Here is a 25,387-nt window from a genome sequence, read left to right on the forward strand (position 1 = left end):
GTAAAAGTAGTTTGAAAGAAAAAATAAGAATTGCTCAGTCAATTAAAAAAAATAAATAAAAAAAAAAAAGCAGCTTTTCATGATGTAAAAAACCACTAACATGTTTGGTGTGCATCAAAGCCTGCACTTTTCCAACTAGATCTGCCATTAAAATAAAAGAAGTTGGTCATTTCATACATATGAGGAGAGCTTCTGTTTCATTTTTTATTGCTTTGAAATACTTTCAGATTCTCCATTATCCCAGCTCAACTAATCCTGATGACAGTCTCCAGTGATGCGTATATGAAGCACACACTCAGAGCAGCTGTCGGTGTACAGACCCAGGCCCTGGCTTTTCTCCTCACCCCTGCTCCCCCTGTACCTCCCCACCCTGCACAGGCAGAGGTGGCTGGCACAGTCCTGCTCTGCAGCTGGGAGGTCTTACCTGCCCTTGTTAAAACAGGGTTTTCAAACACAGCAGAAAACAGAATCATGAAATCGTTTTGGTTGGAAAAGACCTTTGAGATCATTGAGTCCAGCTCTTAACCTAATACTGTCAAGTCCACCTCTAAACTGTGTCTCTCCTTCTGCTTCGTTACTCGTGAGTTGATGGGACATACTCTCCCCTTTCTATATAAAGAACTATTACGCAAGTATGTCTGTCAATCACTGTAAAGTTGATTTGAAGCTCTGCCTTTCTCTGGCAGACATTTATATCCATGTGAATGGCTGTGTCTGTGTCCAGAGGCAGCTGCTAGAGAGCTGGTCTGATGCCCCCTCAAAAGGTACCGCACTGGTGCAGGTAACAGTCCACCTGTTGAGGAAGAAAGTCTTAAGAAGTTGTGACAAAGTTGTGAAGTTACAAATAGGAATAAAATATTCTGTTATCTTATTTCTTTCTTGAATAATTTTTTGTCCTTTCCTTAAAGAAAGGCCTGCTGAAAAAGTTTAAACCGTGTCCTGATGTGTCGTCGTAAAGAACTGAAAATTTCAGGCTCTTATTCATTAGGGGTGAGGTAACTTGTTCCAGGTCTTACCTAATTTTTAGCTCTTACTCTAGCTCTTCTTTTAAAAGTCTTTTTCTTCTCATAGACAGAAGATTTTAAATTTAAGCTCTTCCGCTGTTCAGGAACAGTTATTATTCCTGGTAACTCTGAAGACTCTCATGAGTTCCCTTATTTCTTAATGAGTCTTCACTTAGTGGTGTTAATTTGATGGGATGATGTTATCCTTATCTAGAGCAATTTTTTTTTATTTTTTTTTTTTTTTACTGATGACATGTTTGCTGAAGTGAAAATCAACTTCCCTTTACCTCATCAGTAGATTTTCAGGGAAGCTTCAGCAGGGGTTGAATGGTTTGTGGGTCACTTAACATCTACCAGTGAAGGTTTGTTGTCAACAGCCATCCAGAGGAATAAAGGCATCAAAATACATCTGGGAGATAGCTTTGGTGCATATGTTCATGTCTCATGATACTAACTTCCTGATCCAGGCTAAAGCTTAACATTGCTAGGGTTTATGTTAGCTGAGCTCTTACCACATTCTGGGTGGTGAGATTGTCACTCCCAGTCAGGAAAATCTGCTGAACCTCCCTAGGAAGATGCAACCAATAATAGGTGTATGGCCACTGGCTGATGCTGACTGTGGTTGCATAGCACTCAGTCTATTTACAGCTTTGTGCTCACCTCCTGTTGGCATGACACTTGCTGTTTCCTGACCTGTAGTGTTCAAGAATCTCAACCTGGGTAGTATGACTGTACTGGAAGCCGATGGCTGGCAGTAGCAAAGTTTGGTTTATGTTACCTTTGTAGCAGATGAAACCAGCATGGAAGCCTGTCACCTGTGACTCAGATCACCCACTAATTCATAATATAAAACCTCCTTGTTGTATCTCATAAGCAAACCTAGTACCAGGATATTATTATTGTTCAGTTTTGCTTGGAATATGGTTAGCAAGTCAAGTTTAGTAAACCTTCGCTTTTAGAGTTTAAGACCAGGGAGCAAGCACCCACTCAATTGTAGAGCTCTGCTTGTATGTGCATTCACCTTAATCTTAAGAAAGGCATTTTCCCCTCTAGCATTTATAAAGCAGTCTAGCTGTGATGGTATTAATGAGTGAATATAGGTAGCAGGCTCTTCTCTGAAATGGCTCCTGAGCTCATGTGTTTGTTTCTCAGAGCCAAAAAAAGTCTAGGGGAAGCTTTATGTGGAGAAGCCTAAAGGTGGGGAAATACATTTTTAGCTCTGGGGTTATGATTTGTGTTAATTATTGGGTGTGGTGGGGATGGTGGGGTTCCCAGATTAGTATGTTTGCATAGCTGTGTTTTTCAAATGTGTCAAGGGGAACCAGGGCAAAGATTAAAAACTTCTTTTTTTAGGGAATGTGGGTATAATTGAAAGCAAATAAACTCTTAATAGTCATCTTCAGGCACAGTGAGCTGCTTTCTAACTATACTGATTATAATTGCAGAAAATATTCATAGAAGCTGCATTTGCTCACAAGAAGTATTCATCCTTCTGCATAGGAAGAGAGAAAAGCACGTTGTCTTCTGTGGTAGCAAATTGCTGTGAGAAATATAGGGGAAGTTGAATCCTGTCCCCTGCACTGTAATTTCCAGTGCTTCCACAGCTCAAATAGTATAAAATGTGTGAACGTTTGGAGTGAGCAAAACCAGAGTTTGTTCATGGCCACCCCCCGGCCCCAGCGTCACACTGCCTTTTGGGCGCAAGCTGACTTGCTCAGCTCCCCAGGCAGCATAATTAGCAGAAAGAAAATCTCTCCACACAAGTGTGAGCAAGAGAAAGGCATTGCAGCTGATTTTCAGGGTGATGGTCTTTGTGCAGCCTCGCAGATGCCCTGGTTGGTTATCACAGCATGCGTGAATGTTTAGCCTGCCGTAGCTTTCTGGATGGCTGGGGTGATGAGAAAAATCCCTCAAGGTTATTTCTATGGGATTTATTGACTATTCTGTTGTACTGCTGACTGATTCCTGCACAGTGAGACACTGTTTTGTAGACATTGTACCCCGAGATAAATTTATTCGTTCACCCATTATATGGCCTGTGTATTAGATCAGACATGTACAATGGACCCTGGTAGCAGCAGCTCAAACCTTGACGAATTGAATGTCTATCTTCTGAGGTTCATGACAGCAGCTTGCTCACTACCCACTCTGTTAAAAGGATTACCTAACCATTGCACAATCGCTATGGAGACCAGATGGTCTTTTTGCCTGTTTCTTTAGACAAATCGCGTTCGGTGTTCCCTTATGAATAGATATAAGCCCTTCAAAGCCCCCTTGTTGAATGTAGTTTCTGCTCCCAGATGAAGAATTCTGAATGTAAACTCATTGCTTGTTTGAGGTCTGTGCCTCCTGGATCGAGGAGGGCAGTTTTGCTGGGGGGGGTTGCAGTTTGTTCAGCAGCTTGGAGCTTAAGAAGTTTGTGTGTTGTCATCTGAATTGAAAGTGTTTTGTTCAATTCATGTTGCATATGATGTTTTTAAAACTGTTTACATAAATGGGTGTACTTAGCAGCACAGGTAAATCAAACCTTCAAGGCAAGGGTGTCCTAAATAACAACCTTCAAATTGTTAGAGACAATAAGCAAGTTAAACAGATTTGTTGTTGTTGTTGTTGTTGTTGTTTTGTGGAGGGTGAGATGAAATGTCTGTGAGTTTTCTGTTTTATCAAATCTTTGGAATAACAGCCATGAATTTGTGTTTATAGGTCTATAGCGTCTCTGGCATAATTCAAAAGGATATATGTCTTGTTAAGTAATTTATTTGCTAACCTTTTTTCTAGGCTTGCTGTTCAGACTACTTTTAGTTCTAGTTTGCAACCTTTACCTTTGTTTTTTGGCAAGGTTAGCACAGTACCTAGGTTACCGGTGAACTACTTTCAGTATCTTCAAGGTTCTTATACAGTAAAATGAGTCAAAAGAGCAAAACTCTGCATGTTCAAATTGGATAGTTATTCAATTGAAAATCATGAACAGTAGCTACTGAATTTATACAGAAAAGAATATTTTTGCTGGGTAGTGTATTAAGAATGTTTTCTAGTTAAAACATTTGTTCTAAAACTGAGCCTAAGATCTTGTATAACTTCTACTGAGTGTTTCAATCCCTGTTCTTTTGTTTTGAGTGCCGAGAGAAGAGCTGATACGTTCAGATGATCAGGAGGAACTTGGGTCATAGTACCTTGAGTGGGTGCAGTGCCTGGTGCTCCCTTTTTCTTGTTTCACTGGCAGATTAACTTAAAATCAGATTCACACCTGAAGAGAGAGGTTGCTGGGTGGGTGGTGGAGTGAATTGTGGCGTGGCCTTGGGCTGCAAGAGTCATAGTTGAAATCCAGATGTGGGGAAGGATAAGCAGATGGTGCAGGACATTGCTCTGGTCATTCGGTCCAAACTGTAATGGATCACTGCACAATCCTGCCATCTGTAATTGGTCTTCCAAAAAGTAAACTGGAGGGGGCTCAAAGTTTGCCCTAACTTGTCAATGAGTGGGGAGAAGGACAGAATTAGAAAATGCTTACCCAAACAGTGACTTAATTGTATTAATTCAATGTCAGTTGTTGTGTATGTTTATAAAAATGTATGTCCAAAGCCCAGGAATCCCCTTAATTACACCTCTCTTCTCCATTTCTATCTTCTGCCTGATTGTTTTTGGCACTCATTTTGCTTACAGCTGCAGTAAAGTGTAAGTTCTATTTGACTGAGAGCCTTTTGTTGTCTTTTTGGCATTTTCTAGGAAGGCTGTGCACAACTCCATCCTGGTTTTGGCAAGTAGCAGCTGGCCATGAAGACAATGCAGAGATTGCTGACTGCTAACTGTGCCCGTGATTAAGAGTGATCCTACAGGTATGCTCTTTGTTTTATACTATGCTTTCCATCTGAAATGTTAAGGGCTAGAAGTAGAGATGTTAAAATATATACACACTCTAGAAGATAAGATTCTGTTTTCACAATGGCTTGATTTGACAAAATTTTAATGAGGCTGCAGTGAAGTCTCCTGAGTGATAGTCTGAGATCTGATGTGCAAAGATGCATAGTGCTGATTGAAAAAGCGCTTTGATGTTGTTTCTGTAAATTACAAACAGTGGAGATTCACTCCAAGTAACAAAAAGAACAGAGTGATTTTTTTTTTTTTTTTTTTTTCCACTTTGGGGTACACTTTGTGTGGGTCCAAAGCGTTTTACTAAGTGAACTATCGAAGCATGCCATTCGGCATGAACATAATGCAGTTTTGTGCTATAATGGAAGATGAGGCTATTCACTAACCAAGTTTTTTGTGGGGTTTTTTTGGTGTTTTTTTTTGTTTGTGTTGTTGTTTTGGTTTTTTTTTTCCTTTATCCTGGATTGACTCCATTTAAACACAAAGTTAGGGTTTGTTGAACAGTTTTTTGAAGCAACACTTGGTTGCACAGAAACCAGTCAAGCTGAAACTGCAGTGGACTTGTCTCCTGGCAGAAGGGATTTGTCTGAAAGTACAGTTCACTTTACATCTACGTTATGATTATCTTGCTGTCTCCCTTTCATTATGCCATTGTTCTTGGGAGCCAGAGATTTTGTAAGTTATAAGAAAAGGATGTTGCCAAGGGTGTGGGTGGAGAAAGGTGTTGACATGATTTCAATGGAGTTAGATTCCAGCTTTATAACTGAGGGCTAATGAGCTATACAGAGAATAGGCTTTCCTAGCCTGCCCCTAAAATAAGTTCAGTTGTGAATTTAGTGTTGTAAATGGCTATTTAATGGATTTCTTTGGAAACAATTGTTTCATATCATTTTTTTAAAAAGGCACTTTCCTGTATAGAGGGTAAAAACGGTCTGTTAGTTTTCACTCTGTCTTCTAGCCATTGTTTCTAATGAAACTCTTCTTAATTTAGTGAAAAATGGGGAATTCAGAAAGCCAATACAGCCTTCAGGGATCGAAAAATCATGCTGCTGCTACAGCTGGTGCCAAGCAGAAGCCTTGCTCTCTGAAAATTCGCAGCATTCATGCTAAAGATGAAAAGTCTTGCTCCATGCATGGATGGGGACATACCAGTAGTGGCTCAAACTACAAATCGAGGTCCCTTGCCAGAAGCTGCCTTTCACACTTCAAGAGTAGTCAGCCTTATTCATCTAGACTTGGTGACACTGTGGTGAAGGTCTCTAAAAACAATGCCCATGCCAAACACAGGACAAACACCTCAGGGGACTACTGCCGAGGAAATAACACAGTGTTTTTGCCTGAGAACGGTTTCCACTATATTGGTCTTCAAGCTGGAAGTAATCACGCTGCGTCCCGAGAATGCAACGGACACATTTTAAATTGCTATGGAAAGAATGAGAGTCTTACATCAACCTCCCCTTCAGAGGACAGGAGGAGTCCAAAAGTTCTCATTAAGACACTGGGGAAGCTGGATGGTTGCTTGAGGGTTGAATTCCACAACAGCAGCAACAGCAAGGTACCGACTGAGGAGTCCAGTGGACCGGTCCAGCTGCTGAGGTATTCGCCTACCTTGGAATCTAAGCCGAATAACCTGCTCGATGTCAGGAGAAACTCCAGCGCAGACTGTTCTGCAAGCCATCGTCTGTCACCTACTGATTCAAGGCTTCGATCTAGTAAAGGAAGCTCCCTCAGCTCTGAGTCTTCGTGGTATGACTCCCTCTGGGGAAATGCTGTGGATATCAATGAATTCGATGGTCCATATTTGACCAGGAGCACTCCAGATACAAGCATTCATGCCAGTTTCCCAGCAAGTGACAACAAGAAGTCCTTCAACCAAAGTTCATCTCTTTCCTCGCTCCGAGATCTCTATAAGGATACAAATTTGGAAAGCACCCCTCCACCTGGGATCAGGCTGTCTGATGAGTATATTGACACTCATGGTAGCCTGAGCAACCGTGTCTCATTTGCCTCAGACATTGATGTTCCTTCCAGGGTAGAGCAGGGAAGTCCTGCACATTACTCCTCCTACACACTCCCATGCAGAAAGTCCAAGCCCCTCAGCGAGGATGCATCCAAGAAGGATACATTAAAAAACCGAATGCGACGCATCAGTGACTGGACGGGAAGTCTCTCAAGGAAGAAAAGGAAGCTGCAGGTATGAACTAACCCCAGCCTAAGTGCCTGGAAGATGGTTTGTAGATTCCTCTTATAACTGTAGCGACTGTGTTTTGTTTGTCTTTCTTGCAGGACAATTACTTGCTAATTTCTGGAATTCTGAGAAGTATTGCATGCCTGGAGGTGTCTGAAATGTCAACAGCAAAAAAAAATATATATATGTTCACGTGTGCAAATTTTCCCTTTGTTTTTGTCACCGTAGCTAACTCCAATCTTTGTAGCCTAATCTCTTAGTGAATTACAATTTGAAATAATTCCATTACTCACAAAGTGACTTGGAGTTTTTAAGCCTTCTTCTTATTTCAACTATGAAAATATAACCTAGATATCATATATACACTAAGATCAGCATATCTAAAGAGTGTGGAAGGAGCAGTAGTAGAAGGATGTTATAAATATCTTTGTAGGTATTCCCTGTCTATTATTGGCTTCATTGCTCACTTTGATTTCACTGTTGGTTCGTCCCTAGCAAGGCAAGCAACTGTGGAGTATTGACCAGAGCTGCTGATTCTGCTTCCATCTCCTCTGAAGGCATTACATGAAGCACCTTCCTCCTTCTTGCATGCCAGCTTAGGTCACCAGATGGAAAAGCTTGAATTGCCATCTGGCTTGCCAGGAGATGGTGATGGATAGAAGGAGAGGGGAGAAGGGCAAGAAGGAGGAAAAGAATATTTCTTGAGAAGAATTCAAGGCTCTTCCCATTAATAGGAATTAGGTTGCCTGTGGTCAGGAATTAAATTCTCATTTTTAGCTGTAGGCCTCAGAATCAGCTCTTTAAATACTAGACTGTGCCTGGACTTCTGTGCATGAGTTTGCAAGCTGAGATGGAGGGCAGAGACTGATTTGGGTTTGGATTTATTTTTTTTTTTTTTTTTTTTTTTTAAATCTTACCTGGAGCCCCTCATACAGAAACAGTCACGGTGCTTCCCTAAATGAATGATCTGCTCATTTTCAGCAATGTTGGGGTGCTGACCCCTTCAGAATTGAGTAGCAAGTGAAGGGAACCCCATAATACAGGTTTTCGTGGTATGTAGAGCAAACCCTGTCTCCCATGTTGGAAATTCAGACAGGTATCGTGCTTAATAGGCATATGTCGTTGCTGCATAGAACTCTTGACTGATGCTTAGGCTCAGAAGTGATGTCAGCGTAAGATTTGCCAGCATAAATCCTAGGTAAGGGCTACAGAACTGGGGAAATGAAAATGAAAGCTATTCATTTGGATCACTTCTTTTGTGAGTTGGTGTCTCATGCATTTTATCAGATGCTGTCTTTTTACCTTCCTACTCAGCTGTGAAAGAGAAGGCAGAAAAAGTGGAATCAGTGAAGAGCCTCAGTGCCTTGTGCCAGGATTCTTCACCAGTTTCAACATCCATAGCTTTTCTGGATTTTATAGCCAGGCTTTACATATGATCTCTGCATCCCAGACCTTTGCCATGTATTACTTAGTTATGACATTTTCAGAATGGTATTTGTGGTGTACGATTCATAGCTGTTTTGAATTCACTGTGCAGTGAGCTGGCTTCAGACACAGCAAGGAAATTTGGCCAGAGAGATTGAATTAAGCTTGAATCTGATTCTGGTAGAAGGAAATCAGACCTTGCTCAAAAAATGGAGATTTCTTAGAAAAAAAGCGTAGGAAATAGTTAGTCATTGATTTTTATCAGACAAGTATCCAGTGACAGGAATGGTGAGAGGAGTAGTGAATGCTTTATGATTTTTGCCTTCCTTGTGAGGCTTGGTCAACTCCTTTGTGCCTTGCACACTTTGAGTATCCTACCATTTCTGTGTTGTAGTTTGGTAACAATTATGTGTTCTTTGACTTAAAAATGCAGAAGCACCATGCGTAGTTATGATTTGTCAGATGGTTAGTCCCTGTTTGTAGGACTGTTCATCACAGTGATGAAAGCCTCCATGCTTTGCTCTGAACAATATGTCCCTTCTTCATTTTATTAGTAATAACTGATTGTGAGTCACTTGGGCTGAATGTAGGTGAAAGCTGGAATATTTCCCTGTACGTAGGTCTGAGCACTGGTGTTGGCTGGAGGGTTTGGTCACCCCAGCTGCCCCAATAGAAACAAGTCAACTAAGCCTCCTGCTTCACAGGGACACAGGACCAGGGCGCATAGTTTTGGAATATTGAAGCCAATCCCTTGCCACTAGAAAGGCAGTGGAGTTTAACCTTCTTTGTGAACAAATTGCAGCTTAAAATCAGGTGGGCTTTTCCACATCTTGAAGACTGTTTCCAGATCCTGTTACTCTGATGCTTGCTAACTTGCAGAGTAAATGTAGTCCCAGCCATTTTGTTCTCCTGCCAGTATTGTCTGTTGCACTAGTTATCCTGCCCTATTATTTAATCTGTTACAATTTATTTAAAGGGAGAAATGATATCTTTTCTCAGCCCACATTTGTGGGGCTATGCAGACTCCCTTTGGTCTCCTGCCTTAAGACTGGAAGCCTGTTTCCTTTGTGTTCTGGCACCCTTCCTCTGCACCTGTTTTAAATAATCCATAAACAGATTTGGCTATGGGATATTCCAGAGGACCCCTGGATTGTGGCCTGTCCAGTGTCTTGGATATTTCCTTATGTCTGACTTGACCTGATACCTGATTTGATATATCCTGGAACTGAGTGAGTCTTTCTAATAATTGTCTTGCACGAAAACTTGAAGTCAGCTGTTATGGCACAAGGGTGTCCTAATATGTTCCCTTAACACATCACTGGTACTCTACTGCATGGCATGTCCTCATTTAGTTTAATCCTCACTGAAATGGCATTGGGAAGATGCTGTATCACAGTATACTATGTGTGAGCAGAAAGGTATATGGGATGTATATATGTGAGATGTGTGGAGAGAATATAGACAGGCTTGTTGCACAGTCAGCCACTGCTAAAGGTGGTGTAAACTCAGTATGCAGCTGCGTAACATGGAGACAATGAGCAAATACTATGTACCATGAAAAGCCAGTCACCAGAAACAACTGCTGTAGATAGGTTCTTCAATTAAATAGTCTCTTTATAGGAATAATTTCTGAAATTTCCTGGCTTTATAAGCCAGACCCCTGAAGTGTAAAGTAAAAGAAAAATAAAGTAAAGTAAGATAAAGTAAAAGAAAAATAAAGGTAAAAGAAATAAAGTAAAAGAAAAATACATTGAGATAACCTCTTTATTTGTTTTGAAAACTGGTACTAGATTCCACTTTCAGCTTGGGTCCTAATAAATTTAGCAGGCTGCATTGTTTCCTGCACTGTTCTTTAGAGCTAATTATTACATACGTCACTTTGTCTAACTGGTACCTTAATTAGCCACTTTATCTTTTGCATTATCTATAGCTTTTCCAGAGTATATCTGAGACATGGAGAGATCTCCTTGAAGGCAGCTGAGTAGAAATAGTGGTAGTTTTCTGTCATTGCTGGATGCAACAGAGAGAAAACACGCAGATCGATGGCCTGACAAGGAAAACGCCAGCAGCAGCAATTTGGGTCAGAACTTTTCAGTGGTGACCAGACACGGCTACAGTGCCAGTCTCCCTGAGGACCAGCAGAGACTGCAGGACTCTGCCAGTTGTGTTCTTTTAAAAAAATAAAATGCAAGTTATGTTGTCATGGTGAAGTGTATATATTCATTTTGGATCCTGTGTCCATTTACTCTATTCTGATACTTCCTCATTTCTACCCTTTCTGTGTGTGTAGAGAAAACATAGGATGTGGTTAGTGGCTCTGCGTGAACAGGTTATATCCCACTCTTTTCATTAATGCTTGTTGTTCCAGTAGTGTTTCTTCACAGCAGACACCTTATGTCTATGTCTCTTGTTCCTTTTCTTATCAATGCTTTGGCACCAAAAGAAATACATATTCTTAATAAACTGTATGTTAATGTTTTCTAAGGGACATTGGCAGTTTCTGGAGAATAGTCAAACAATTAAAATATAGAGTTTTATCATGTGCATCCAGTTACAACAATTAAAAAGAGGGTGGAGAAAAGCTTCCAGTTTCCCACTGAACTGCAGATGGCCAGCATATTATGTGATCCATGCTGTGCGGTTGCTTTGTGGGAATAAACACATTACATGCACCATTTTCACCCCCCACCTCCTTTCCCTCCCTTTACCAAATAAAAAGCAAAAACTGTTAATGTTTAGGGAGTAACTCTCAGAGAATGCTCATTAACACCCTGCAATAAGATTTGAAGAAGGTTCTCCATTGCCAGGAGAACTTGACACCAGATAGAGTAATCTGAAAATCCAGACTTGAACTTCAACATCCTGTAAGAGAACATGGGTTTAAGTTGATACTGGCTTTTGTGAGGCCATGACCGGCAGTGTCCTGCTGCTTGAGAAGTGGCTTGTCTGGTGATGCTCGGGAGGGTGTGCGATCCCACTGTTGCTCTTGGCTGCCCACTGGAGATCATGATGCTATCAAAACATGGCACAACTTTTCCACTACAGATTTGAAGAGCATCAAGAAGGAAGCAAAGGAACAAAAAGTAGTTGCTTTCAAAGCTGCTGGTGAGACCAGCTCACAGGAGACCAATATTTATTTACTTTATTCATGTACAGAAGTGTGTGAGCAAATAAATGCTTCTAGAGAGACAGTCTAAACTTGAAAGGAAAGTATAATGGCTTTATTATTACTGAGGGTAATAGCTTTGCTTCTTGGATTGTTTATAGTCTTCTCTTTCCTCATACTTTTCAAGCAACACTCTCAAATTTTCTTTACTGCAAAAGGCAGCAGGTTTCATGTTGTATGCTCTTAAATCTCGGTTACTTCTAAATACCATCAGTAACACTTAAGTTGGGAAGGTAATAAATGGCTTTTAACGATGGATGGCATGGTTCCCAATAGTGAGGTTAATTCAGAGGTCTCTTTCTGATATACTATAAAAATCCCATCACTGGAGCCTGGGAGAGTTGGAAGCAGTGAGCATATTACTGGGAAATCAAGAAAGAAAAGGCCCAATGTTACAAAGTCCCACATCGACAAGCAGTAGCAAGAAGTAGGCTTAGGTTAGCATCCACATCGCAAGGCAAAGTTGAAGTAATACGTGAGGTACCATCAGGCCTGAGTATTTCAAATAAGATTGGCCAGTCCTCTCAATACAAGGGATGAAGTTGAACAATGCAATTAGGAGAGAGGCCCTTCAGTGCTTGATGAGATATTCAGGCTCCCAGGGGGTTTTCAGCAAGTCAGGAAATACACACCTCTGCAGTCTGGAGACTTGATTTGTTCCAGTCAGCAAACACGTCTTTTCTTTTTTAAAAACACGTTTTCTGTTAGATTTGATTTTTGTCAATTGGTCAATACTAACAAGCTTAAAATATTCTCAACTTTTGACCTTTTTTTGTGTTGATTAAGCACAGTTTATAAGACAAATAGGAAGTGGAGGTAAAATCAGCCTGGCTGTTCTGAAGTTAAATGTAGCTGCCTCACACAAATGGAGTGTCACCAGAGTATTGAAAACACTAATAATGAAGAAACTTGTTGTGACCCTCTTCCTGCTTGTACTCAAACAGGCATGTAAATGGTGGTGCCTGGGTTTCAGCTGGAGGATGTGGTTGTCTCCTGCAGTCCATCAGGTTTCACAGCCAGTAGAAGTCCCAGTAGTTACTAGCGAATTTGGAGATTACTCACAGATTTCTGAGTTACCAGAGCTCGCAGACTTAGTGGTTAGGATTTAATGGGGTTCTCCTGAGAAAACCCTGAGTTCCGGCATAGATGGTGTCAGTGGCTGCTGACACAAAGCTTGTGATGTAATGGTGAAAAGAGGTGGCCATTGATGAAAGAACTGGCTGTGGCTAAACATGAAACAAATTTACATGCCAAATGAAGTGTGTCTTTTCATTGCTGATCACTGGCAATTCGCTTTTCTCTGTAGGAGCCAAAGTGTAAAGATGGGAGCGAATATTTTGACAGCAGAATGGACAATTTCACTACAGACACGCTGGCACCATCGCAGGTCTCCACTTTGCTGTGGTCACCTGGCTCCAGCCATGTCCTGTCCCAGAGAAGTGAGTCCACAAATGCAGTCAGCAGTGATGCCCTAAGGCAGAACATTTATGAAAACTTCATGCGGGAGCTGGAGATGAGCAGGACGAACCTGGAGAACACTGAGACCTCGTCAGAAACTGAGGACTCCAGCGGCGAGTCCCTCAGCTCCTTGGAGCAGTTGGATTTATTGTATGAGAAAGAGCAAGGAGTGGTGCGCAAGGCAGGGTGGCTGTTCTTCAAACCTCTTGTGACCCTACAGAAGGAGAAGAAGCTGGAGCTGGTCACACGGCGAAAGTGGAAGCACTACTGGGTCACACTCAAAGGTAAACCATCACATTGCTCCTTTGGCTTGGCAACAGCAGTTGTTTCCTTTGTGTCTTAGCAACTTTTCATGCCTGCTGGTTTCTGTTAGCAGGTTCAAGGGCATCAGAAATTCATGTCTAAGCAGTCTACCCACATGCTTAAAGTGGAGCGTGTGCCCAAGCAGCCCACTAAGTCGAGTTCATTTGGTATTACATGTGTAGCCATGTGTTTTGTACTGTAGTGGGAATTGTCTTACCTGACTTCCCAGTTTCTGTACTCAGGCAGAATCTGGGGTTTAGAAGACGCTTTTGGATGTTTGGAGGTTAAAGACCAAATTGAACCAAAACTGAGAAAAATACAAAAGTTACACCTCTGTCTTGGAGGGAGTCAAAGTTTAAGGATCAGGAGAAGTCCTTGGTGTCCAGTTTCTTGTCACAGGCATGCAGTTCCTTGGGCTCTGCTATGAGGTTTACTTAATGTTAAAACGTTCAGTTTGTTTCCAGTGTTTCAGGTGGCAACATAACAAAGAGGTGAAATTCCAGTGCTAGAGCATTTACACAGACAAGTGTGCAATTCAGGGCAGAGGAGACTGAAGCAGCAGCAGCCGGGGAAGCCCTGCATTGTCCAAGGCTTAGCTGCCACACACCACCTCCAGGACTTGCCAGTCTCCCTCCTTTCCCTGGCTGGTCTTTCACCTCACCCACTCCCTGCAATACCAGCCTCTTCTGGCTTTCGATGTGCCCACCTTCCTACCTCCCCCAGCTGCTCCTGCTGGGAAACAGTCCCATGGGAAGGCAATCCGCTGATTAACAGAAGGGGCTGCTGTTGCTTGTGGGGTGCGGTGTGGTTGCGGTGCTCATGGTGCATGTTGATGGGTCAGATTAATCGAGCAGGTAGGTGTGCCGCAAGAAGTGTACCAGTGTCAGGAAGTGTGAGAAGTAAAATAACATCTATTGTGGAGAGGAAGAGGAATTTAGTGGGTGAGCTCATTTTGAATTTTAATTACTTCCAAAGGATATGCCTTTCAGTAAATATAATGCTAAGTTAATGAGTAAGGAAATGATCAAACTTAATAATTTCCTAGCATATCTGGGGCTGGAGGAGAGAAAATAACAACTTTCCCACAGGTTGCCCTTTTCAAAATTTTACATGGGTGTAGACCTAAAGAAAAATGAATGGCAAACACCAAGTGCTGGGAGTGCTGTCCTTGATAATGCTGATGTAAAAGAAGCATACTCACAAGAATGCAGCAATTCTGCCTAATAATTCACAGACCTGTTATCAAGGGATCAAAATGTAGGCAGTCTTAACAGTTTAAATCACTTATCCTGATCATTAGATAGCATGATTCATGCTTACAAGAAGTGTATGCAAAGGGAAAAACAATATCTGAATGCCACCCTCTTATTGTATGTGTTTGCATTATGGTATATGAATATAAGTTTGATCTGCCTCTTTTGCAATTCAAGTAGTTTCTAAAGAATCCTATCAAAACTCTAAGCTGAGCTACATTATATACCAGTAGTTCATGTATTTCTGGGGTAATGAAGCTCTGGGAAGGACTGTAGGTTCTTTGTGTTCAGTTTTTTGCTATAAAATTGGCTTGTTGGTGACCTTGAACGAGTCATGTCCCTTCTGCTAACTGAATTTCCTCAGTTATAAAAAAGGAATAGTAAAATTATTTATAAAAGGCTTTATTAACTTCTAACATTATAAGCAGTATTAGATACAATTCATTTTACTTTGGATGGGTGGTATAGCTGCATTCATGGTGCAAAATCTCTTCCACTTTGTTAGCTGTTGTAAATATACATTCCTCATTTCCTTGATCCTCATACCTTTATTGTCCTGTGGAGACTTCCAATGCCAAAATAAACTTGCCTGTCTGGATATCAAGGCGTAGTTCTGTTTTCATAATATGCTATATCAAGATCAAGGCACTTGTTTTGGTTCTCCTTATACAGGGTTTTGAATAAAACTGTATTTATTTTGTTCTTGAAGTTTAAATAGCCAAGGTGTTTTAAAATATGACTTAAAATACCCCCATATGCCAATAGAGAACAACTTGTTTCTTTGTACTCTTTTGTGATGTGTTTGTTTATAAACACGCACAAGGCTTATAACCATCTGGTTACCTGCCAGACTTCAAAGTATACATGTCCTGAGGCCTCTGCTCTACTTTCAGGGCTGCTAAGACCTGAGCTTGAATAGTAACCCTTTAACAAGAGGAACTCTCTTTTCCATCTGTCCCATCTAATTACCTTATTCTAATGGGGGAAATTGCTTTCCCATTGTCCTTCACCTTCAGTTCAAGTTTTGATTAAAATACTTGGATGATAATCACTCCCAGTGGGTCTGTCAGAGTTTATGAAACTAGCTACTACCAGGCATCACTTGGCTTGACCTGAAGCTATACCTGGGGTGCCATACGCTTAAATGCACACTCATACTCTTCAAAAATATTTATTTATGTACATATAAATTGTCAGGATAAAAAATGATGTATCTTTAGTTACCTTTTGATAACACATGGGGGAAATATGGCAGTTTAAAATAGAACTTACTTCGCACTTCCCTAAAATGCAGAAGTGGAAGTGGTTGCACAGTCCTGCCGCTGTTGAATACAAGAGGGGCCTTGGTGTTGTTGGTTTAGTTTGCCCTTTTATGTTGAAATTATGACAGAAGTGCCATGCCTGATATGGAGAGTGTAACAAACCATATACTTCTTTTCAAGCTGCAGAAATCTCCAAGTGTTTCTGTGTCATAAAGAAGATCAAGTGAGGGCTGCTAAGGGGAAAGGATAGGACCAACCCTATAGGATTTGTTCGTACTCTGAATATTCTGCCAGACACTCTGGACAGTAATAGAAAAAGGTGAACTTAAGTAGTATAGAGGCATTTCTATTTATTTGATTCCTTCCTTTAAAAACTTTTCACTCATCAGATGATGACCTTTAATATATATTTCCCTTTTACTTGTAACTCTTGTACATTCTCTGGCACTGTATAATGTGATGAAATCCATCTGATTGTACTGACTTTTCATACAGTTTAGATTTGGGCTGTATGAGGACCAGTTTATTCCACCTCATAACTCAGTCCTTGTATTGGCTGAATTTCAGGTCGTCTACTGTACATGTATAGGGATAACAGCAGTGATATGTTCCAGGATTGCTAGGCCCAAGGGACGACTGTGATTATTTAGTCTGACTTGCTATGTAATGCAGCCATAGGTCTTCTCTAAATTAATTCCTGAATGAATTTGAGCACATCCTTTGGAGAAGGCTTGCCTTGCTGCAGAATCTACCACCAGCCTCAGAATTTCTAACTGCTTAGGTTATTCTCAGTTTTCAAAATGTATTTGTAGTATCTGCTCTTAGTTTTTCCACGTTAAACATCCAGACATAGTATAGTATAAATTTATCTTCCAAATCAAACAAAGAAACAAAAACTCCACCAAACTCACTATTGTTAAACTGCCATTTCCCAAGGGTGAAAAATATGTTTATTTACATATTTTCTGTATGCACAACTAGCCTAAGAAATTATTGAGAAAGACAGGATAGTTTTAAAGTAGATTATTTAGTGGTACAGTTGTCTGTGACCCCTTGGACAGGCAAATCGGTTCATCTCAGAGGACACTGGATTGTAATGTGGAACAGGAATGAAAGGGGCGGGGGCGGGGAGGAGGATGAAGGAGACAGGTCCTTCTGAAGTCAGCTTCACTGCCAAAGGCAACGTGGCAGTGTAGTCACACTGCTGTGGACTTAGATCAAGTCACTTCTGCTGTCCCCCAGAAGTAATTCTGCATGTTATGCTCACTGTTATCATCAAGGATGAATTTTGTTTTCTGGATTTAAGTCTTGTACTGTACATGTTGTACTATCTATGAGACTGAACATGCTCAAACTCAACCGCTTTAAACCATTTTAAATTATTGAGATTGTGTTCATTGTCTAAGTTCACAATGTGCAAGTAGATTCAAGGAAATCCAGTTTAAATTTGAGAAGTTTATTCACTAAGTATGGTGTTTGAAGACAAAAGTTTCTACAAATCTTTTCAACAAATAGATTTCTAAGTGGCTGTTATGAGAGAGTCAGTTCAATTTAATAAAGAAACAGAAAAGCCGATTTAACTAAGCAGGAATTAGTCTTTTCTACGTGCCTTAACATTTCAATAGCCTGAGTTTATTCATAGCATTGCATACTGGTGTGGGTCAGAAGAGACCTTTTAAAGATCATCTAGTCCAACCCACTTGCTGTAGGCAGGGACAACTTTTACTACATCAGGTTGCTCTAACCACATCCAGCCTGACCTTGAACACTTCCATATTGAAGTATCCTGTTTATTTTCTCTTCAGTCCATGGGTGTTTGTTGTGTCTTTATTAGATATCTGTTCCAACTTTTCGTTGGCAAATTCATCATTAACTTTGCCTGTTTTTCAGTTTAGAAGATCTTCATTTTTTTCTGTTTCAAAAGAGGGGCAAAACTAACATTCCCTGTCATTGAAGGGTATTTTAATCACAAAAGCATTAATATAAAAGAACTCAAATGTGAGATCTAGAACTTACTTTCTCCTTATGTTTTTTGTCCTTCTGAATTGTGAAGGTTGTACTCTGCTGTTTTATGAGACCTATGGAAGGAACTCGATGGAACAGAGCAGTTTACCTCGATACGCTCTCTTTGCAGAAGACAGTATAGTACAGTCTGTTCCAGAACATCCGAAGAAAGAAAATGTATTCTGTCTCAGCAATTCTTTTGGAGATGTCTACCTATTTCAGGTAACAGTATGCATATGTGACTATCCAGTTGTTTCCATTTTAGTATGTGTTGGTGAGTATGCACATGCATATATGTAGTTGTTGATACACAAACATCATAGAATCATGGAATGGTTTGGGTGGGAAGGGACCTTCTAGTTCCAAGCCCTCTGCCATGGGCCAAGACACCTTCTACTAGACCAGATTGCTCAAAGTCCCATCCAACCTGGCCTTGAACACTGCCAGGGATGGGACATCCACAGTTTCTCTGGGCAGCCTGTTCCAGTTTCTCACCACCCTCATGGTGAAGAATTTCTTCCTTCTATCTAATCTAAATCTACCCTCTTTCAGTTTAAAGACATTACCCCTTGTCCTATCACTAAATAGCCTTGTAAACAGTCCCTCTCCAGCTTTCTTGTAGGTCTCCTCTAGGTACTAGAAGGCTGCTATAAGGTCTTCTCAGAACCCTTCTCTTCTCCGGGCTGATCATGCCTGTGCCTTTGACTTAAAAATAATAATACAGTTACACCACTGCACTACACTATTATAATATTGATTTAAGCATATGATATGACTTAGTGTATAATATTACATAATTTGGCTCAGTTAATTATGGTTCAGAAATAAAAAGAACAGATAAAAAATCTGCAAGACATGTTTGGTACCTAGCGGTTATGAGCTTCTCAAAAATCAGCTTTACTCTCGATTTTTTTTTTCATATCTATTAAGATTCCACCCTTACAGAATGATAGGCCCAACCCTCTATCTAGTGGCCTCTAAGACAGTTTTCTTGAGCAAGATGTTCAAAAAAGAAAGGCTAAAAATAATCTAAAGATCTTGGCTGCTTAACTGTACCACTGGAAATGTTAATAAAGAACAGTATTATGTGGAACTGCCTGCATAGGTGATTCATAGGTGCACTTGTAAATATCTCTGGAGACACTTTGTGCAGATGTGCTCTCTTTACTTTGCTATCGTCACTCTACTATCTTGTTTTTTTTAAAAAAAAGCAAACACCTCTCCTCAGACCTTACATGTAAAATTATCCCTGTTGCTGTGTCATCTGCAGGAGGTTTCTCTTTGAAACCTGTTGGTTTTTACCTGAATTAATTGGAAGGATGAAGGATGGAAGTCCCATCTTTACGATGATTTGTGGGGCTCTGTTGTCCTCCCAGAGCCCTCAGACTTTGCAGGTCTAAGAAACAGAAGCAGAAGGTTGGAGACAAGTCCTAACAGAGTGTGGAAGAAGCTCGTGGTTCCTTCATTTGCACAGTTTTAAAGATAAAGCCTTATTTCACTGATTTTAAGATAAAGCGCCGAAGAACTCAGTGAACCTGTCAAGCACTTCATGTCCTATAGCTTCTGATTTTTAATTTTTTTTTCCTCTGGTTTGCTTGTAATGTTGCACCATCGATTTGTTTCACAGGCGACAAGCCAGACGGATCTGGAAAACTGGGTTACTGCCATACATTCAGCCTGTGCTTCTCTCTTTGCAAAGAAGCTTGGGAAAGAGGACACCGTTAGGCTGCTGAAAAATCAAACCAAGAGTCTCTTCCAGAAGATTGACATGGATAGCAAGATGAAAAAGATGGCAGAGTTGCAGCTCTCAATTGTTAGCGATCCAAAAAACAGGAAGGCCATAGAGAACCAGGTAATGGAAACAATGTTTTTACAGTAGCATATTTATCATTATTTCTTGCTTTGTGCAATGACTGTCAGTCCTTTCTAGGCCTGAGAGAAATTGTCTTGGGGACAGCTGGCACAGTAGTTGTAATTATTGCCAGGTTTCTACAGCAATCCAAAGCAGCGCGGGAGGCAGGCTCCTCAAAGCTGAGGATCAGTCTGAACTCTTTTTATGAACTCTTTTCTCTTCTGGAAAAAAAGTAACTAATTTTCACTGTTTTATTAATAATATCTAGTTGTTATGTGGCATACCACAGGATATATACTATGTTCTGTGAATAATTGAATTTATTATTGAATTGCAGTAGAGATTTAAGAGTAGATACTTAGCAATACCATTCTGTACCTTAAGACAGGATGTGAAGAGCATTTTATTCAAATAAAATCAGAGAAAGGACTGAAGCAGCATGTGCTTCAGTTGAAATTTAGCCATAACCAGAAGACCAGGATCCATTGGGCTCCTTAAAAAGCCTCATAGGAGTCTAAATGAGAACACGAAGTCAAGACCAGAGTTTTTCATTCTAGGTGGAAAAGCACTGCTGTGAGTACCACTGGGAGCCACTAGAGCATTATACTGGTAGCAATTCAGTGAAAAGGGAGACACTAACAGCCCTTCTTATAACACTTTCTGGTTGCGTGCTGGGAACTTTTGATCTCAGTATAAGCACAGGCCCATTTCTGCTTAGCTTTGGACACCTTACGTACTATGGCCTGTGGCTGGAGCAGAAAAATGTTTGCATCCAAACTTGTGTCTGGGCTAATTTTGTTTTGTTGAAGCAAGAAATTATCTGACTCATCAGCTGTTTCCCTCTGCAACTCTAAGTATGGCTTCTGAACACCCGGTGTGCTATTCTGATCACATTTTCATATTATGGTGGTAGTAATGCTTGACTCTTGGCTGAAGCAGCAGCTTAGTTCTGAAGAAGATTCACCATTAAGATATGTTTTCAAAACAAAAAAGAGAACACCCCCCCCCAATTTGGTGTTCATGGTGTGTATGTACCTTGCCTGAGACAAAAGGTCTGGACAGACCCATGAGCAGCTAGAACTGTTCCTCAGTGAAAATGCTCACCTTCTTGTTTGTATGGTGGTGCATAGATATCAGGCCTTACTCTGCTCTCATTTCCAGCATGTGAACCAGGAATCACTCCAGTGTTACCTTATGGAAGTACATTTTGAGGTGCTGACATCTTGCCCATGTCCCCAGTATTGTAGCCAGCAACTGGTAAAAAATGCTTTAATTAGTTATTATTAGTGTTCAGGCAAAGGCTTTGCTACCCAGGGCCTCTCATGTACTAAACTTGTCTAGTAGTTTAGCCTAATAGGTCTGTGGACTGAGGTTGCTGTGTCTTTTATTTTATTAGGCTATTAACAGAAGATGTCTGATAATTTGAATTTGTTGACTAGTATTTGAGAGCCCACCCCTATTTGCCTTTCCAGTCAGACTAGCTATTGCTCTGTCATTACTTTAGTCTGCACATTATGGCCATTATTTCCTTTGATACAATACAGCATAATTACATTTCTTTGGTTAGTGGAGCACTTTTACTTTCATGAATTTGATGCTTATCATATTTAAAATTCTTACAATACTGGTTTGAACTTGACAAAGGGCAGACTGACTGGTAATAATTTCACTGTCAAGCTTCTGTAGCACACTTCAGTCTGAAGCTACATGAGCAGAGTTCAAGAAGTATGCAGGTATGTGTAGGGATTTGTGGTGCGGATGTTCATAAGCCGAGTACTCAGATGTTCATAATTTATTTCCCGGTCACTTTATTTCATGGTTCAGAGTCTACTGAGGTGAATGGAGGAGGAAAAACATTAAGTGTCTTTTTATTGCCAAAGGTTTTGAGACTTAGAAGAATATACAGTTTTCCAGAGATGTCTAGTGCTTGCAACATGTGATGCACTGAGGAGAAATCCTGATGTATGTTAACTTAATTTACTGCTCTCCCCATTAGATATTGATGCTAGTAGTTTATTTAGAGTCATCCGAAGAGTATTAATGATGCTCTCTTAATATCTGTTAATTAGATGTTCTGTCCTTGAACAACTGCTGTTATTTTCCAGCTCAGTCCCTGGAAGAAGTTGCCTGCATTCTGCTAGAACTGAAATCCATCACTAGGGCTGCAGAAGATTTATTCCTGTTAATCTTCTGTCTATGAATGTCTCAAAACACTGAATGAGGGCAAACCAGTGAGACAAAGAGTGAGATGTATCTTGTGCGAACATCCACTAGTTAGCAAACAATAAATTAATAATGACCTTTTTCTCCAGTCTTGATCCTTTTTAATCTCTATAAAATCTGTCCTTACAACTGCTGAGGGTGTGCTGGCAAAGTCACTTCACAGAGAAGTCAATAAGTAACTGGATTTCCTAATCTCTTGATTTAATGTCTCAGAGATGGGTTTTTGCAAAGGAAAAAAAAAATCTTGATATAATTAGTAACAAGGAATTCTTAATATATTTAGTAAGCTAACAGTTAGAGAAAACATTATTCCTGAGGGAGAAGTTTGCATATATGTAGCTCAGTTGTTTAGTAACTGTGATTGTTTAATTGTCTTTTGCCCTCTTGGAGTAAAAAGAATATAAATTCTGGTTTGGTTTTGTGTAAATTTGGTGTTTTCAATCATGTGGCAGTTATGATCCCTACATGATGAAATATATTGTATTGCCAATACTGTAGTTAATATGCATGCCCTATATCCTGTGCTGGAAAACTTCACTGGTGATATATTTTGAGAAGACAGCGGAAATAGTGTGATTGACTTCAGAGAGACCACTGTGGTTTTTTATGTAGAAAGATGAGGCACAGTCTTCGTTTATTTTCACTGGGGAATTATCTTGGATACTGTGAGTTCTAAATCCTTTCTCCCTTTCCTTCCTCTTCCTCAGAAAAACAACTACTCAGCCTCGAGTTTCTATTTTCTTTCACATCTGTATTGATTTAAAACCAATACTTCTCCACTGAAGACTTTGTACTTCATGGGCTTTACAAGCATGCAAAACCTTTTTTTGTTTCATGGTTACTATATCCTGAAATGCAGTTGCAGTAAGGAAATCTGGACTTCTAAAGTTGCTCTAGTTATTTTAATGTACATACGTGTTTATTTTTGGTGTACAGCAAGTGGACTGGAGAAGCTCATCTGATACTGTCTTTTAAATTTGGTGAACGTTCAAGCTAGCAATTGATAAAGCTAGTGCTAAACAGAAGAAGTGCAAACAAAAAAAATTACAAGGAAATTGTTGTTTTTCTAGAAGAAATGACTTTTAGAGAATTGATTCTATCGAATTGGTTGAGAAATGTCTTCAACCTTGTGGCCTTGTCAGGGATTCCCTCTATCTGGGCTTACTGGTCTCATAATAATAATAGAGGTATTTGCTGTTTAAGAGAAAATGGCAACCCTTTAGGTAGCTTTTGATATCGCTGGGCAGTTCAGAAAAGATGGATGAAGCGCCTGCAAGAGCACGGTACAGCAGCTAGTCCCAGTAAGCCACTGGTGGCATGGCTGGAAATCCCAGCTCTGCACGTGTTGTCTCTATGTATTACTGTATGCAATAAATATGTTGTGGGTGGTGCTATTCCCCCAGGGTGCAGCTTCTCCCCTAAACTGAAGAGATTTAGGATGAAATGTAGCAAGTTTGAAAATACCCCGGTGCTGAGATGAATTTCAAAGCCCATGGAGTCACAGTCTCTAAATAAAACAGTGTTAGTTTTCCCAGCTGTTTAACCTGCTAGAGAAATTGCAGTATTTGCTGTGAATATGCAGCCCTGTCTAACTGCCACTGAAGTGAGTGAAAGGGATTATTAGCATTTATTCAGAGCTCTTTTAACAAAATATTGCACATTAAGTCAAAAGCGAGGCTGTCTCTGCCTGTAGAACTGTGTTTAATGGGATGGAAAATCTACCTCACAGTGAGGGCAGCACAGCTCTGAGTGTACTTTTGTATGTACTTGGTACATAAATCTATTCTGTTGTCTCATTTTAGAACAATAATATGAATAATAGTTTCTTCAAAGCATTCTGGGTTTTTCTCTTCAAATTTTAATATATTGGTATAATCATGTTTTCCAAGCTGCTCAGAGGTTTCTGATGTGATTCATATTTTCTGTTTGCATGATACTTAATTTACTTATCAGATGGCTTATGGACATAGTTATTTACTTGCAGGCACTGAAATGATGAGGGATTAATGAGAAGAACAGACATGTGCTTGGAGACGATTTTTATGGAAGTTTTCATGTGTGTCCTCCAACCAAAAGTAACTTATATGTTGCCGTAAAAATCAAAATAAGGGGATCAGTATGGTAGTGTCCTTATTAATTTGGATAGTCGTGAAATCCGTTAGTACCTTTTTTCACTTCCCTGTGGTGGTCTTCGGCTTTTTACACAGAGAGTAACTTCATTACTTTTTTCGTTCAAAATGTACCTGACACTTTCTCTTTTCACTGACGTTTGTAGGAAGATGACTGGAATAGTTTGGGGGGATTTTATTTTTTCAGGTCCCCTAACAAGCCCAATTTTCATGTCTTCATTTTCTATAAACCATCTACTGAAATATTGTCTGACATTCTGATAAAAACTCACAATGCCAACACTCAGAATATTTTCGGGGAACTTAGCTAGTACCTGCCAGCTTTGCTGCATACAAATTTGATGTGAATCACAATATACAGTTACTTTTCTTTCTTCCCTGTCCTCCTAAACTAGAAAAAAATGATCTAAACTCGTTATAACAGATCTTCAGTTTGGGTGATCTTTAAACTGGCTAGAGCAGACCTCCACTTTCTGAGAGATGGAGTACTATTTCTTTTCAGGTGTCACTCTTCAGTGTAGGATGGTCCGTGTCTACATCATTAGCAAAATCCTTCTCTTTTGGTAGCAGACTGTCACTAAGGAGTGAAGTTAGTAGGCAGGAAGGTCATCTCCATTCTCATTACTGCTGTAATTACCGTTTTGCAGATGAGTGAATTTCCATCTTTGTTTCACAAAGATTTAGTGTAAAAGAATGAAAAATAAATAAACTATTACTGAATCTGGAGTTGCGTGGCATTATCTCATACAATGAAGCTGGTGAGGGAGCCTGGGCAGAAAGGGCTGGTCTTCTGTTTTTTGGGGAGGGGCAGCTGGCTAATAAGATTCAGTGGCTTTCTTAATTACATCCCTAGCTATAGACATGCATGCAGGACTGCCAATTTCGATCAGATTATTGACAAGAATGTGAATTAAGTACACATGGGTGCACTTTTGTGCTATCAGTGGTATTTGGAATAAGACTTCCTCTGTCTCTTTTAGTTAAAAATGATGAAAATTCAGTCCTTCCAAAACAAGCAGAAAGATGGCGTTTATTGTAAAAAAAGCTGTTGTCTTGTTATTTCAAGAAGCTTTCTTAACCAGTCACTAAACGGACTGAAGAATAAAAGGGTATTGCTAATTGCACATCATTGTACTTTATTATGTTCCCTTTTTCATTTCTTTGAGCTAAAAGTTATGACAGTATCTCTGTTGTGTCCTTTAAAGTAATGGAATTTCTGGGAGAGTGATGTTTGTGCTTCTTCGAGTTCT

The 25,387-nt window shown here is 40.1% G+C and overlaps 1 protein-coding gene across 6 annotated transcripts in view; it reads left to right on the forward strand.

Annotated features, from left to right (window-relative positions):
• TIAM2 (TIAM Rac1 associated GEF 2) overlaps nucleotides 1-25,387 on the forward strand; it is a 170,717-nt gene that overhangs the window by 76,295 nt on the left and 69,035 nt on the right. For all 6 annotated transcript variants that reach the window (XM_082049732.1, XM_082049729.1, XM_082049734.1 and 3 more), the window contains 5 exons: nucleotides 4,731-4,840; nucleotides 5,866-7,068; nucleotides 12,960-13,395; nucleotides 17,983-18,155; nucleotides 19,561-19,785. In XM_082049732.1, coding sequence (XP_081905858.1) covers nucleotides 5,872-7,068; nucleotides 12,960-13,395; nucleotides 17,983-18,155; nucleotides 19,561-19,785 — 2,031 coding nt within the window. In that variant the 5' untranslated portion in view covers nucleotides 4,731-4,840; nucleotides 5,866-5,871. The remainder of the gene's footprint in view (nucleotides 1-4,730; nucleotides 4,841-5,865; nucleotides 7,069-12,959; nucleotides 13,396-17,982; nucleotides 18,156-19,560; nucleotides 19,786-25,387) is intronic.

This window comes from Streptopelia decaocto, assembly GCF_964273445.1.
Source record: "Streptopelia decaocto genome assembly, chromosome: 3".
Lineage (NCBI taxonomy): Eukaryota > Metazoa > Chordata > Aves > Columbiformes > Columbidae > Streptopelia > Streptopelia decaocto.